Below are 16,696 nucleotides of genomic sequence, written 5' to 3'. Positions count from 1 at the left end.
GGACGGCGAGGAGGATAAAGAGGAGGTGCCTTCCCGAGCCGGAGCGGGGCACTGCGGTGCCTCTCTCTCCCTCTCTCCTTCCGCCTCCCTCCACCTCCCTCCACCTCCCTCCACGCCGCCGGCGCCAGGGCTCCTTCGGCGGCGGCGGCCGGGACAGCCAGGTAAGGCAGAGCCGGGGCTGCGGGGCAGCGGGCGCTCCTCGCAAGGCAGAGGGGCCGTTCCTTCCTCCGCGCTCACAGGGACCTGTCTCGGGGGGTGCCGGATCACGGAGCCCACCCTGCAGCGGCCGCTGTTTGCGACTTCAAAAGTGTGGGCGCCACAAGAGCAGAGGGACCGCTTCCTCGACGTCGAGGTGTCACTGGGACCTGTAAGCGGGAGCAATGACAAAAGCTGCCTTTTAAACCTTTGCTTAAAATTGCTGTAATTTGTGTAATATAAGGGTTGTTATCTAGGCTATCAAACGCATTTGAAAGCCAACATTGCTGAGTATTTCCTTCTTGATGTGACTTTCTTCTCTCTTTCCTTACATCCATGTAACCACTGTGCTCTACTAAGACTGTTCCGCCTCATCTCAAGGCAAAAGTTGCCTTGTGTGTGAGTTCAGTCATCCTAATAATGCCCCCTGCTTTCTATCCAACAGCGGGGTTATCCTTTCTTGGCGGTGAATGCTCTTACAGTCCTTCGTGCTGGGATACAGCATACCTGCTGCTTGTGCAGTAAGTGACTGGACTTGCATGGTGCTTTTCTGCAGCCTTCCTTTCTGCACCCCTGTAACTTGGAACCGGTAATTATTTGTAATTTGTAAAGTGAGCTTTTAGAGTAGGCATGGCCACAAGCTCCCTGCTTGGTAGGATAGATGGGTGCCTTACTGTGACAAATGTTCATCTGAAATACTTAGGATTGTTTTATGAGTCAAATAAGCGAGACTGTGGCTTGTGCAGATGGAAAAACTGACTGTAGCAGAAATACAGATAAAAAGGTGTGTTGTGCGTACTTGCTTCTGGAGCATTTGTTTTTATTTTAGAGTAAATGTTGCTGGTACCTTATCTGACTGTCCCACCTTTGATAGAGGGTGAAGTTTCATTTAATTTTTCAGAACCCTCCAGTGACTGGAAAATGGGTTATTACTTACTGCTGTTATATAAATGTTTAGAGTATTTTGGGCAATCAAAAGCAGCACACATACAAACAAGCTCCCAGTTAACTTGACAGGGTGCCTGGAGTGACTTTGCACATGCTCCTCTTACCTTTTGGCACACCAGCTGTGCTGCTCGGATCATGCCACCTGTGCAGAAGAGGCCCTTCAGGTGTCCTGGTCTTGTTTCCTGGGTACTGCTCTTGTAGGTGGGGAGGTAGCACAGGGTGTTACTCATAGCCATTTGGTGGTTATGGTTTTTAAGGAGACTGCAGCAGGAAAGAGCCCAGTTGCTGTCAGAGTCTCCTCTAATAGTCTTCATGTTTCTCTAGGTTTTATTTTATGTGTTTTATTTATTGAGAAATTACGTCTTATCGTTAAATAATCACATTTATCTCTGCATTTAGTCCTTGATGAAAGGGTGCCTTACACATTCCTCTAAATTTCTGAATGAATACTAGGATTGTTTTGAACCAAATTATTTCTATGTGAGCTTGTCTGCTGAAACCACTGAAAACAGAGCAGTATGGTTATATTTGGCACCTTTTTTGTTTTAATAAGGTAATGTCAAAGGTGTGAAAATCAAAAACATACTGTCAGTTAGCTCTCTGTCTTGAAGGAACTCTAGTTCTCAGCTGCAAGACCTGATTTTATTAGCCCTTCAAAATTTATAGGAGTGCCACTTTTTTTTTTTTAATGTTAATGTAGAATTTTAAAGTCTTTGAAATCTTTTTTAATTTATTGATTGTGAGGCAGCTAGAACTATGTCCTAAATTAAGTCACATTTTAATTCTTAGCTGTAGGCATTCTGGATTTTGCATTGCAATGTATCCAGTAACCTGGCTGACTGCCTACAATGGATAAAAAGAGAGAAAAATAATAGAGTTGATAAAACAATATCAGCTCCATATTTTTTCATTTTGCCCTGAAACAACATTGTATTCAGATATGCCGTGATAGTATGATATCCTGTAGTTAAAATTAAAATAACTGGGAAGTGGTTACTTCTACAAAATTGCTTGGAAGCATCAAGAATGTTCCCCTCCACCAAATGGAAGTGCAACCTCTTGTAGATTTAATTCCCTCTGTGTTGTGTTAGCTTATAAACTGCATACAGAAGATAAGGTGCGATGGTGTAAGTTTCATACAAATATTTATACCTCAAATATGCAAAACATGTTCTGTTTTTTAAACAATAGAAGTCTGTGCTGCCTGCTGTCAATGCAAAGATCATGGAAAATAATAATTAGCTTTTGTTAACCATTGATGTCTGAGGTGTTTTTCTACTTTTGCATGGTTTGAATTTTTTTCATTAAACTATTACCTATTCACTGCTGAACTTGGAACTGTGCTTTAAAAGAGGGCAGGTTTGTGTATGCAAAAAAAATCAGTTGTAGCAGTCTACAATGGCTCTCCTGCAGAAGGAGGATGAGGAAATACCACAATAAAAAATGAAAGATATGGAAAGCAGTACTTGGACAGAGTGGAGTACAGGTTGGCATGGTGAAGAAGGCCTGAGGTGTTAGATTTTTTATATTTTAAAGAATGTATGTGTTCCTGAAGTAAATGTATCATATATTTTTGCATTTGTGCTACCTATATTTTTATTATTATATAGATGCTTCTATTTCCACACAATTATCAAGAACTTGGCTAAAAATTGTCAGCAATGATCAGTCTGTTTTTGCACCATGGAAATTAGAATGATGATGTTCATTAAATGACCTGTGGATACCCATAGTTTCCTCCATTATGCAAAGTGCAAGGGAAAGACTCTCACTACATCAGCTGCATCCTGACTGATCTCCTTCCCACTGCAGAGGTATCAGCTCAATTTACCCTCGTTATCCTGGCTAGGGCCTCATGCTAGCACTAGGCATTAGATATATACTGATACAATGGGGGCACAACTCTCTAGAAACCAATGAAATTGCACCTGTGTTTCAACAAATGGTCAATTGGGTCTCAAGAAAGTATTTTTGTTAAGAGGGTGTTACTTCTAAAGACAAATCATGAGTTTACTCTGCTACCTGTTAGGCAGAGGAGCATTCTGCTCTCCTGCTTCTGGTCTTTTTTTCTAAGTGTATTTTCTAAAGGAAAAAGCATTAGGAAAGCAAGCGTTGTGCAATTTGAGGGAAACTAATGTTTGGGTGGACACATGTTCCTTTTGTCTGGTGAGATAGAAGAGGAACTGGGGAGCAGAGGCTTGTGACTCACCACTGCCCCGTGGCCATTACAGTGCTGGCAGTTCTCAGTCATCCCCTGCCCCAGCTGAGGCACACAGGCTGTGATTCAGAGTGAGGGAAAATACCATGTGAGATAGAACCTTGAAAAACAGATAGATAATTTCTGACATGTGGGGAGATGAGTCGCATTGTAGGAGGTGCTTTGCAGGGAGGGGAGAAGGTTTTTGCAACTTCCTGGGCATAGAGGTGGGCTGGAGTAAGGAGAGATCTGTTCCTTGCAAGCACTGTGAAGTGGCCACTGTGTTCAGATGGGATCGTGAAATCTTGGGAAAAAGACTCCTGGAAGTAGATCTGTCCATCATGGGCAAGGTTTACCTTTCTTAGGAAGAACAACATCAGCTAGGAGCAGTCTTTGGTTTTGACAGTACTCAAACATTTAGGAGAAGAAAGATATTGCTGAAAAGATACATCTTGGTTGGATGACTGTTCTGTAGTCTGGGTGGTTCAGTGAAGATCATGCCTAGCTTAGTGTGGTCCAGCCTTGGTATGGTGGGCAGGAGACATGGTTTTCCAGGGCCTGCTGCAGAGAGAGGAGTTGCTCTGAGAGAATCTGAGCCTGGCCAACAGCTGATGTACAGGACCTGTTCCCCATCTGCTGAGGCCAGCCATGTAAATCAGCTCCTGGTGACTGGAAGAAGTTTGGCCATGTTTGCAGTCACAACTCCTCTTCTTAGGCAAAGCACCAGGCTGCCGACTGGGCTACCCTGTTTCAGCTCTTAAGGTAAAAATCCTGTGCAACATTAAACAAATGCAGGAAAAAGAAGAAAAAGCCCTGTAGTGTGCTGAGGTATGTGGGACCTGGGCAAACTCTTTCTTGGCACTCTTGCTTTTCCTCATTCATGCAGATCTGTGAATGGGTGCCACTTTGCCACCCATAGGGCATAACTTCATGTGTGCTCAAGTAGGTCACAGCTGAGTTTCCTGTCAGGAGGGTTTTTGTTCAGCCCTGTGCCTATTACAAGCTGTGATCTGACTAACTTTTAAGATCTAGGCCTTGTTTCCACCTGAATGTGGGGCAGCAAAAAATGGCTTTGGGTGGTAAAGGAAGCAGCATCTGGGCAGGAGACTGGGACCCTACCCTTTGAGTGAGCATACTGTATGTTAGACTGAGACAAATTCCTGACCATTTTTGTTTATTAAACAAAAAAAGGATCTTGTTGTTTTTTTTTTCTTCTCCACAAGATAGCCACATAACTTGCCATCAGACCCAGGTGATATCTAATAACCTTTTGTTTTAGCTGAATGTTGTAAATCTGTCCTAGGCAGCCCTGTGCACAAATCTTATCAGGTTTGCTGTGCTAGCCTATGGGGTAGGTGAGATAATCATAATACATAAATTCTTAATGTATTCGAGGTTTCTTCTTGTCTTGTGAATTACAGGGTGTCCTATATCCCAGGCTCAAGCTCCATATCCTGGCAGAAAGAATAACTGTGTGTGTTTTCCCTGCCTCCTCTCCCCAGTTATGAGCATCTCTTTCCAGGTGAAGTCGCAAATCAGATCAATTCCCAGTGGCATGGTGGGAGGAGCAGAAGAGAGGGGGCCTCACCCACTTTGGATTGTGTGACCCTGTGGGAGTCTGTTTTATCACTGGGAACTTTGGGAGAATGACAGGTGAAAGGCTGTGGGGTGTGAGAGCAGTGAGAAGAGGGCCCTCGTTCTGTGTCAGGGGCTGCAAATGGCTCCTCTGTCACCACAGTGGCTTTCTCTTCCTACCAGGGCACTCTCACCAAGCATGAAGGGGCTTGCAGTTCTCTGATTAAAAAAAAAAAGTAATGGGCAAGCAGCAAAATTCCCTCAATTTTGTTTAGTACTTTTCTGCATCTTTTAAGCTGAAATTAATCTGAAAGTCAGTGTGATGCCAATACTCCCCATGAAAACCTGAGACTTAGCCATAAAGGACTGTCTTATCTTACCTTTGCAGTGCCTTAACTTTACTCCTTGTGATTTTGACCTCAACAGGAGTAGATTGTGGCAGCCCAATTTCTGGTGATGCCTCTTCTGTAATATCCCTATGTCTCACTGTAAGTAACCAGAGTGGAGTTATATACCATTAAGCATTAATGACCACGTTGCATGTCTCAAAGACTTAAAGCTGAATGTTGTTCCTTGAGACGATAAATGTCTTGTGACACCTGACAAGTGCCCTCATTCCCTGTTTAACTCACAACAGTTGAAACAGCTCAGCATCTGAGAACTGACATCAAGGAGAGCAGAGTAACAAGCTGCTTTGCTAGAGATGCTCACATTAGCAAGAGGAAAGGGAGAACATGAGACTACAGCACTGTCTCAGTTGTGTTTATTTACAGATTCAGTAAGAAACTTTTCCCCTGAATTAATACTTATATTTTGATGTGAGTGAAGTAAAGTCCTTTGGGTATTCCCTGTTGCTTAGGCTGCACTGTATGTGGAAAAAAAATTCCTTAAGGTCATAGCTTGGCTTTTCAGTCCTGTATATGGAGACTTTATTAGTAAGTGGCTGAAATGCAAGTAAAAGCAAGGAATTCTTTAATTACTTCCCATGCGCAGGCAGGTGTTCAGCCATTCCCAGGAAAGCTGGGCCCCATCATGCATAACAGTTTCTTGGGAAGACAAAAGTCATAACTCCAAACATCCCCCCCTTCCTCCTTCTATGTCTCCTCCCAGCTTCCCACACACCTCCAGCCTCCTCACCAGTGTGGCAGTACAAAAAGCAGAAAAGGCCTTGGCTCTGTCCTAAAACTGCTCAGCTATAATAAAGCCATCTCTATATTATCAACCCTGTGATCAGCACAATTTCAAAACATAGCCCCATATTAGCCGTTGTGAAGAAACTTAACTCTACCCCAGCCAAAATCAATCCACATAACAGGGTAAGAGACTCTGGAATCATAAGATAAGAATGCTGACCTTGCGAACGCCACTGCTTTGCCAGCTGTGGGAACAGTAGTACAACATGTCAGCTGAAATGTGGATGGTCATTTATTTTGTGTTCAGTCTCTTGTCCTTGTTTTGTAGCGGAGGGAACATATCCCGGTGAAAACGATATAGGGGAAACTTGACAAATGGGAACTTGCAGTATTTCCTGTTCCCACTTACTGCCTTGGGTTCTGACCTGTAACTTCAGATATATCAGCACTGTCTGTTGGGGCTGGTCAGATGCTCAGTAGGTGCGAAAAAGCAACACTTATCAAGTGACCTTATAATGCTACCTAAAAATGAAGACTTTGAGGGTAAATATATCCATTAGTCAACGTGAGATGTGGCCAGAACTTCATCATCTGAGTCATCTTCACAGCTTTTTCTTCAATAGAAATTCCCCAGTTTATTATTGGAGTATTTCTTACTGGGCAGCTTCCATGCAGTCTAGAGGGTGGAGAACAAGTAGTTCTTTAGTAACTGGAGAACAAGTAGTTGTTTAGGGGAAAAAAAGTTCTTGGAGTGTTTGGAAAAAGAAGTAACTGAGGAAGTATTAGTCATTCCCTGTGTATAAAGCCAGTCATAATTTGTATGTATTACAGTCTTTTAGTTAGACCATGTCAAAAGAGTGTCTTAAATACTAAAATAAATTAAGCTTATCTTTTGTGTAATAGATCACAGGCTCACCTGAGATTGTATAACATTTGAAAAAACTAACTCAAATTGTGAAGAAAGTAAATTAAACAGACTCCTTTACTATAGTTAAAAAGAAGGATACCCTCAGGCACTGTTGATCTCTTTCCTTTTTATATTTTTCTTTCCCGTAGATGTGATTTGTTTTGCTCAGATTTACAGTTTTGTGTACAATAGCAATTGTCCTCCTACTTGATGGTGAGCTTTAGGGTTCCTAAAGAGAGTTAGTTCAACCTCTGATTTAATAGAGCTTTTATTTTTCCAGCCCTCTAAACCTCTGGCTTCCTGGAGAATTAGGAAAAGCTTTAGCACAAGCATCGCCCATTTCCTTTGCCAATTTCATCTTTGCCTGTTTCTTTAGTAAGTGGGTGTTACTGTTTCTCTTCCCTTCTTATCGGCAGGGGATTTTTGGAAAAAAGGCTGAAGCAGCCGCTCTGCTTTATTAAAAGTCCACCCAGTCCCACAGGCCAGCGGGGTACTGCTGGAGGAGCCTTGGTCTGCGTAGAAGCGAAGTATCTAGACTGCTCTTTTGGAGCTTCTGCTCCTCCAAACCAATGCCATGTCAGTTTGGAGATAGTTCTTCCATTTCCCTCTCTAACACTACTTTGAAAAAAACTTGCCGGAATAAAGACTTTCCTTTCGAAGGTACATAAACATGTAAGGGGGACCATATATATATGGTATACCATATGTCTCTTCCCAGTTCAGACCCTGACCTTCCCTTCCTGTTCTTACTTTATCTTTGACCTCTTCTCTGTCAGCTGAGTGTCAGTTGTATTTGTACGAGTAAACCAAACCAATATTCTTCACCAGACCTTTATGCTGCACAAGTGAAGAAGCAAATCTCTTTGTGCTCTGCCTCATCTGGCCAGCTCAAATTCCTTGCAGCATCCTGAAGTCTTGGTGATGGCATCACAGAGGGCAAGAGCTGCTGAATGTCATCAGAAAATTGTCTGCTGTTTCCACTCTGCTTTATACACCGTATTTAGAATAAAATAAACCTGAGCCCCAAAGTTTGTACCTGGTAAAGTCTGCCATCTCCTTTTTAAGGATTAATGTCAAATATTGATGTTTCAAAGTCTTTTTTTGTGCCTTACTTTCATGTGTCCCAAACTAACTTTCAGCTTTATTGTCTTGCAGCAAAGAACAAATGATATAAAATGAAGGCAAAATAGTCAATGCAAGTTTATAGATATTACAGAGCTTTATGTGGAAGAAATAAGAAAAGCTATGAGTACTGGGCTCTAGAGGAATGAATAAAAATACAAGAAGTTGATGAAGTTAGTGAAAATTGATCATTCTATCCTTTGTATGGTATCCCATTATTTGGTTGCTAACTCAAAGTTATTGCTAAATAATTTAAAGAAAAAAATACCCATGTCAACATATTTTCTATATCATGGATGGTAATAATGTAATTTTTGTTTCATACAGCAGAGGTTCCTTTCCTAAATAATTTATTCAGGAAGAAGGTGCAATATAAAGCTGTGAAAGGATAATGTAGTAATTGGAGTGTATTGCTTACAGGAAATCCAAGTAAAGAGCAATAGCTGAGTTTATAAATGATTTGGAGACATGTACGTGTCATTCTCCTAAATCGTCACTGTAAGGGGAAAGAAATCCTTTTGGTGCTCTTACCACTTTTCCAGGACGAATGAGAAGGCTTGTTGTTTCAATTATGATGAGGGCAGGAATTAGAGGTGTTGGGGTGCCTTCTGAGCTGTTCTGTGCACTTCGGCTCTACTTGTCTTTTGCGATGGTTGATGAGTTGATCCTCCAGTTTGGTGTGATGAACCACCTTGATGCCAGCTGACCCTATCTAAGAGGGACCATCATTTTTCATCATTGTTTTCTCTGCTTACCCCAAGTACCTAAGTTAGAATGCTAAAAGGAAACAAATGCTTGTATTTTGTAAAATGTAGTGAGCCTCTTTCCAAGGAATTTTGGAAAACTGGTTCTAGTTGCAGTAAAATACTCCTCCTGTGTGCTTACATGAGTACGTTTCTGCTGAATAAAGGATATTTTGCAACATCACGTGGTTATCTCAGAATCTCCAGTCAGAGTTGTCACTGAGTTGCCCCTTAACCTGTTTACTTTTTAATCTAAATTTAGTGCAGACAAATATGAATCTAATTTTTGTAGGGTTTACTTAGATATAAAATTAGCCATTTATTGTTTGGCTGATTTTTCAAAAAGAGACTAAGGTTTTGCAAACCTTTGGGTATAATTTTGAAATTTATTAGAAAATAGTACCCCAAAATTGCATTTCTCTCAATTAAAAAAAAATCCAAACTTGCATATGATAGAAGTTTGTTCGGTTTCTGAGAGTCTGCTGTTAAAAAAAAAAAAGGGGAAAAAAGTAAATATAAGTTTGGTTTTTTTTTTTTTACTTCTGCTTTTTCTGGCATATGATATGTTCCAAATATCATGATAGTATTTTCCCCCTCAATTTGAATTTTAAAATTATGACAGATTTTGCTAAGTTATATTTCTTTTGTATTTCTGTGAAATTTACCTTTCAAATAGGCATTAATAACAGTTGTATTTTATTTTTTTGGAGTTTGAATTTGCAACCTTAAATGTAGGGCAAAAACACAATACAAGAGTATATTTTGCAACCCTTGCTTACACTGAGTAGTAATTATTCAAATAAGCCTGTGCTGAATACTTATGTACATAAATATTCACATGTAACTCAGTTTGTAGTTTCGTGATAAAGCTACAGAAGCTCCATCAGAAAAACCAGGGTAAGGAGTTCTCCTTTTCTTCTTCCTTCTGTCTGCATGTTTCTGCTCTCTACCCAGAGCAGCTCCTGTTGCCTGTTCACTTACCCCACTGCAGCCATTTGCAGGGACACAGTATGACCTTGATCAGCAAACTTATCTGAATTAATTTAAATGAAGGAGGAAAAAATATTCTGAAAGACTTACATATTTGATTCAGAATTACAAGGCACCACCTGTGTATTTAAAATCGACATTTTGATACTTTTAAAAATTGAATTAGTGAATAATGAATAATTTTTATTAATGTACTGCCCTAGGATATAAGTTTTCAATGTTAAATATACATATCTGGAATTGCTACTAGTTTGAATTGATGTGTCCCAAATCTGAAAAAAGCTATTGTGCAGGATGCATGAAACCCAAGTCAGAAAGCTGAGGATGTTGATTTGTTAGAATGGGCATCTTGAATGCTCATCAGCTTAGTATAAGACTTTGCACTAAAGGACCCAAATTCGTGGGGAAACGTTAGTATTACTAACGAGCTGTTGAAACTCAGAAAACAGTTACACCTTGATTTTATTTTTGTTTTGAGCCACAAACAAATGTTTCCTGTTGGTGTTTGGTTTATGGCTGTTGTGGTGTGTGTTTTTCAGAGTGCCTTTTTTCTTGTGAACTCCTCCATTGACTATGTGTGATACAAAGCTTTGTGCCATAAAAAGTGACAATACCTTATTATATTTGGGTCAGAGGAGCCCTGGTCAGATTGGGATGCACTTTCTCTTTTCTATTTACTAGAACTTCCACTGGGACTTTCATACATTTATTGAACTGTTCGAATGTTGCAGGTGCTTACCATCCAGCCAGCTTACGGTGACTAATTGTTTCAATAAACAAACACAATCCAGGAGCTGGGAGTGGGAACCAGAAGATATATGGGTAATGTTGAAACACCTGAGCTTACCACATCACTTAGTGCCTCTGTTTTCCCTAGTGAAAACTGGGAAAGCTGACATGCATAAGAAGCTCTGTGTACAAATGAAAATGTACTTTGTGCACCTTGACCAATATTGACCTATCAGATTTATCTGAACAGTTGTTTTCATTTGTTTTAAGAGAGGTGCGTGGTGACTTCGTGACTTTATAGGTGAATATTTGTATAATGTGAAGATAGTGCAAGTTGATGCATGTATTTCGATACTTAAAGTTGAGAATGTTTTCCCACCCGAAAAAAAAGCTGAGAATCTGTAACTCTTTCTGATTTCAGTCCTAATTCTGAGTCTTCAACATCTCTGCAAATTAGATCATGTTTGTTATCATGTAGCTAAGGTTGGCAGGGAACGGGGCAAGTTCTTGGCAGAAGTCATACTGTTAAAAGTTTATATGGGTGTCAGCATGAAATTCCCACAGCTGTTTATAACAAGATAACAACGTGTCACGCAAACAGCTTCATGTTCTGAGGGATGTCTGGGAACAATGGAGTGTTTGGGGAGGAAGTGTGCAGAAAATGTCTAAAGCTGTATTGAAGAAAAGCAGTGACATATGGATTTGATAAGTGGCAAGGGTGACTGTTACAGGGGCTTCTTAATGGAGTATTGGAATTTTGGAAAAGAACTTCCAGAATAATGAGTGGGGGTGCAGTTGTCCTGAGCCTTATTTATTGAAACAGAAATGTGTCTGGAGCCACTGACTTGGAAATAACCTCAAACAAAACAGCTTTCTGTGACCGAATGCAGATTCAAAGGCTGATCTTGTGACCTAGGAAACTGGTTCTAATCTGCTGAGATCTCCATAGCAGGGCTAATTCAGTGTAGCAACCTGGTGCAGACATTGACCAATTACATTGTTGGTATTTTTATTTTTTAACCCCAATTTTGTCAAAAGGATTCTTTTTCTCTTGTGTAATGTTAATGTGACCAAAGAGGGCTGATGGGAAATAAAATATTTTAGCATTATCAGTATTGAGAAATCATAGTTAATTTTGCATCCCTCTTGTGCTCTCCAGTGCAGCAGTCTAGGGATCTCTGAGATCACAGTTTCTAAGATGAATAATAATTATTTTTTTCTTAAGTGCCAATGGAGAATTTTTACTATGGAGAACAGAATAATTGTTTTTAGTAGGAGAGCCTGTGATGGGAACCCTTAAAGTTTTGTGTGCATTAAGCTAGTGTGAAAGTTAATACTGACTTTTAATTTTTTGAACAGTGTTTGTATTTTCAGTTTGTGGTAGTATTCTTCCTTCCACAATTACCTTTAAGATTGCCAATTTATTTTTAGAAGGGCAATAAATCAGAATTGGACCGCTTTAGTAGTTACAGAATATATTCAAGACGATTACTATTAAAAAAGATCTTGCCTTCTTCCCAGCAATATGATGTGACCAACAAAATGTATGTGTGTATACATATCAAAAGAAGAGAAATAACAAAAAGAGATTATTGATAGCAATCACAATTTCCAGTCCAATTTTAGTCTTTTACTTATGCATCCTAACCTGGTCTTATTTTATGGTTCCATGTAAACTGCAGAGTAATTTTTTTAGCGTATGCAGAGATATTCATTGAAAAGAAAAGGATATTTTAAAGCAGGGAACAACTACATCCAGTTGTTGAAATGGCAGGAGTATGGGATATGAGAGCTTAGCCAGGTGGTGCCATGGGCAGGGCTGGCAGAAAGAGGAAAAAAAGGGAAAGGGAGAAAAGGATTTCTGGAACAGCTTCTCCACAGGCTCTCCCACACCTTTCATTCCTGCCTCTGTGCCACCTCATTTGATGAGTCCATGCAGGCAGCTGTCTGTGCTGCATGATGAAATGTCTGGTTGGATCCCTTCCCTAGCTTGCTTCCCAGCCCAGTGGGAGGAACGCTTGCACCAGCACAAGGCAGGGTGGCACAACAGGGTGGTGGTGAGCAGGTGAGGGAGAAGGTTGGCATCATTGCAAAGAACAGAGAGATTGCCTGACAATGTCTCTGGCAGGACCCTGTAGCCAGATTTGCAAACAAAGTAACTGTGGGTGAGATTTTTTTTTTTGTACTCCTACGTCTGTGCTACAGGTATCAGTCATGCTGTAGAACTTCAAAGCATCTTGATGTTACTGAGCCCCCTGTCCTGGGGGGCATCAGGCAAAGCATCGCCAGCTGGTCGAGGGAGGGGATTGTCCGCTCTGCTCTGCACTGGTGCGGCCTTACCTTGAACATTGTGTGCAGTTTTGGGCTCCACAATATAAGAAAGATATTAAGCTGTTAGAGAGCATCCAAAGGAGGGCAATAAAGACAGTGAAGGGCCTTGAGGGGAAGCCGTATGAGGAGCGGCTGAGGGCACTTGGTCTGTTCAGCCTGGAGGAGACTGATGGGACACCTCATTGCAGTCACAGCTTCCTTATGAGCGGAAGAGGAGGGACATGCACTGATCTCTTCTCTGTGGTGACCAGTGACTGAACCCAAGGGAATGGTCTGAAGTTGTGTTGGGGGAGGTTTAGGTTGGGTATTAAAAAGAGGTTCTTCACCCCAAGGGTGATTGGGTACTGGAACAGGCTCCCCAGGGAAGTGGTCACAGCAGCAAACCTGTCTGAGTTCCAGAAGTGTTTAGATAATACTCTCAGGCACATGGTATGATCTTGAGGCTGTCCTGTGCAGGACCAGAAGCTTGACTTTGATGATCCTTGTGGGTCTCTTCTAGCTCAGGATATTCTATGATCTTCAATTTTATATGTAGAACTCTTTTGCAAATGGCATGTATACATACACAGACCTTAGCAATTATAACTTGTATGCAGGTTAGGACTTTGTGGTAAAGAGCACAAAGGTACACTCCTGTTTACCTGAAGCACATTTCAGACTTCTCACCCATATTTTCTGTGACATAGGCTGCAGTGTACCTTATTTCATCCCAGTCATGTACAGCTTTTGGCTTCCTGGGAATGCGCTAGTTCAGACCTCAGCTGAGCAAAACCTGAACTTTTTTGTCTAATAATTAACTTTTGTAAACTTCCAGATGCTGACAATGAGCTCCAGCTTTCTGTATATTCAGGCAGTTTCATTTAGAAGCTCTTTTTACTACAGAAATCTCCAACTCTGTGATCCTCCAGAGATGTAATGATTTATTCCTCTCGTCTTCACAGGAATTGATGTTCAATGGCTAGAAAGAGAGCTGACAAGGGGCTGAAATGAATATGACTACTATCCTACAAGAGATTTTGATTAAAAGATCACAGCAGAAGAAGAGGACTTCCCCCTTAAACTACAAAGAGAGACTTTTTGTACTTACGAAGTCTATGCTAACATATTATGAAGGTCGAGCAGAGGTAAGAGGCACAGATTTATACTACCAAGTACCTTTGTTCCTTTTTGCTTTTGTATAATATTTGCTTTTTTCCTACTATATATCATACTGTCGTGAGCAGATGGGGGAAATGGTCATTGGCAGGAAGGAACATGAGCTGCCATTCCTCTTATTTACAATGCAGGTTGACAGAGGTGTAGATAACTTATCTGGTAGTCAATTTGAACCGGTTCTCAGAGCTGTAGTACATTGCCTGGATGGCAGAAATAACAGAAAACAGCATTTATAGCTGGTCATCAAGGCTGATTTCTTTCTCCAGAGAGATGAAAAATCACTGCTTTCACAAAGTGGCAAAGAGATGGAAAAACTTAAAAATCATAGTTGCTTGTGGCTGTGTTTACTGTGAAGGCAATTACTTTAACATCTGGGAATTAACTGGATTCGAACAGGAGGAGCATTTGATAGGAGCAGTGCGTTGCAGACCAAGTTCCTCAGAGATGAGATCCATTAGAGTGGATCATGCAACCTAATGATTGAAGTGAAGCTGGAAATAGTTTATCTTTAACCACACAAACAATTCATCCCTGTTACCACTTTCTGTGTAAATTCAGTTACACGAGAAGTAACTAGTGTAAACTATGCAAATCCTCAGACCAGCATTTTTTCAAATGAGCTCCAGACTCAGTTTCATCAAGGGCACCTACCCCCAGCATACCTTGTCATATCCTTAGTGCTGGGAGTGCGATTTTCCACTTAACTGAGGCTCCTTTCCATATTTGTCACAAATGGCTACAAAAGCTAGGGTAACATGCCGTTACCAACATGTTGGGAAGCCATTTAACAATAAAACTTAATGGAGACAACCCTACAACCTCTTGTGTTGGCTGTTTTACCTCTAGTGGAAGAAGAGGGTACAGGAGAGAGCTAATGGTTACTAAGCATGTGTCTCTGCCAGACCTTGTGGTTGCACCAGAACTGAATTCACCATGCTGTCAGGATGACATTCTCTGACACAGTCAGGGATTAAGAACAAGATCATAGACTGACTGGGGTTGGAAGGGGCCCCTGGAGGCCCTCTGGTCCAAGCCCTGTGCTCAAGCAGAGCCACATAGAGCTGATTGCCTGGGACCAGCTGGCAGTTGAATATCTATGTCCAGATGGCTGTTGAATATCTCCATGGACGGAGTTTTCACAACCTTGCTGGGCAACCTGTGCCAGTGCTTGGTCACCCTCACAGTAAAAAACACATTGTTTTCCTGATGTTCAGATGGAGCCTCTTGTCTTTCAGTTTGTGCTCACTGGTTCTGGTCCTGACACTGGGCACTGCTGGAAATAGCCTGTCTCTGTCCTCTTTGCACCCTCCCTTCAGGCATTTTATGTCTCTCTGGATGGCACCATGACCCTCTGGTGTATCAGTCACTCCTATTTTGGTGTCATCAGCAAACTTGCTGAGGGTACACTCTGCTCCATCATCCAGGTCATTAAGGAAGATATTGAACAAGACTGGACCTCTGGGGTACAGTGCTAGTTACGGGCCTCTGACTAGACTTTCTGCCCTCTGGGTCCAGCTGTTCAACCCTGGAGTATGAATCAGTGTGTTTTTACTGACTGTGGAGTTGAGATATGTATGCTTTCCCTCTCAGAGAATAAAGAGGTGGGGGCTAAGAAGCCCTCTTAAACATGTCTTGCATACTTATCTTGTGTCAGCTCATGTTCAGAACAAATAGAAATCCAACAAACAGGTTTTACAGGTCTACTTGTCACTCTTTAAGAAGTTACCAGTTCCAGCTTTCCCCTTCCAGCTTTCCTGATCCTCTCCAGGTTAATGTCCTCTGGCTAAAATACCTTTCCAAGAGACTGACTTGTGGATCTGTCTGAGAGGGGGTTTGAACTATGAGTTTAGTTTGCAGTGAGATGGAGTAGGGCTGCCCATAGTGCCCTCAGCTGAGGAGGCAGTAACTTCTTAAAATGTTCCAGTTTAAGATACAGACAGTTGGGCTGAAATATTATGCCTACACTAGGCCATCAGTTTGCTGCTGAAACAGGCAGGTTCATCTCATCCATGTCCTAGCCTTGCTAGCCTCCCCCATTGACTTGAATTGGACCTGGCACTTCTTGGAACCCATACTGCTCTGAAAAATATTGCTAATCATAGAATGGCCTGGATTGGGAGGGACCTTGAAGATCATCTTGTTCCAACCTCTGCCATGGGCAGGGACACCTTCCACTAGACCAGGTTGCTCAGAACTCCATCCAACCTGACCTTGAACACTTCCAGGGATAGGGCATCCACAACCTCTCTTGGCAACCTGTTCCACCCTCACAGTAAAGCATTTTTTCCTAGTATCTAATCTAAAACCCACTCTCTTTCAGTTTGAATCCATTCCTCTCTGTCCTGTCACTTGTAAATATCTCTCTCTGTTTTTCCTGAAAGTCCCCTTTAGGTACTGGAAGGCCACAACTAGGTCAGCAGAAAGATATTTGATCTGGTTTTATTTTTTCTGGATTAGTGTTCCGCTGGGTTAGCAAGCTACATAAGCTGGGTGCAGGATCTAACAAGCGCCAGAGGCTGTGCCAGGCAGTGGAGGAGAACAGGATTGTTGACATCAGCAGGTTGCTAGACTGGCTCAGTCATGACACATAACTTTCCAGCCTAAAACCATTTTTATTTTCACTGTTCTTCTCATTTTAGATTCTTTTAAACATTAGTCAGCATTTTATTTT

General features: G+C 41.5%; 1 protein-coding gene across 6 annotated transcripts in view; it reads left to right on the top strand.

Moving 5' to 3' along the window:
- Positions 1 to 16,696, top strand: part of TEC (tec protein tyrosine kinase) — a 50,031-nt gene continuing 33,335 nt past the window's right edge. Inside the window, exons 1-3 of one of the 6 annotated variants that reach the window (XM_051790001.1) lie at positions 1 to 161; positions 641 to 716; positions 13,812 to 13,994. In XM_051790001.1, coding sequence (XP_051645961.1) covers positions 13,857 to 13,994 — 138 coding nt within the window. In that variant the 5' untranslated portion in view covers positions 1 to 161; positions 641 to 716; positions 13,812 to 13,856. The other 5 variants (XM_051789998.1, XM_051789995.1, XM_051789999.1 and 2 more) reach the window with 5 other exon arrangements.

This window comes from Manacus candei, unplaced genomic scaffold (genome assembly GCF_025592945.1).
Source record: "Manacus candei isolate 608988 ecotype Guabito, Panama unplaced genomic scaffold, ASM2559294v1 h1tg000028l, whole genome shotgun sequence".
Lineage (NCBI taxonomy): Eukaryota > Metazoa > Chordata > Aves > Passeriformes > Pipridae > Manacus > Manacus candei.
Note: the sequence above shows the minus strand (reverse complement) of the source record. Positions and strands in the feature narration are given on the sequence as shown.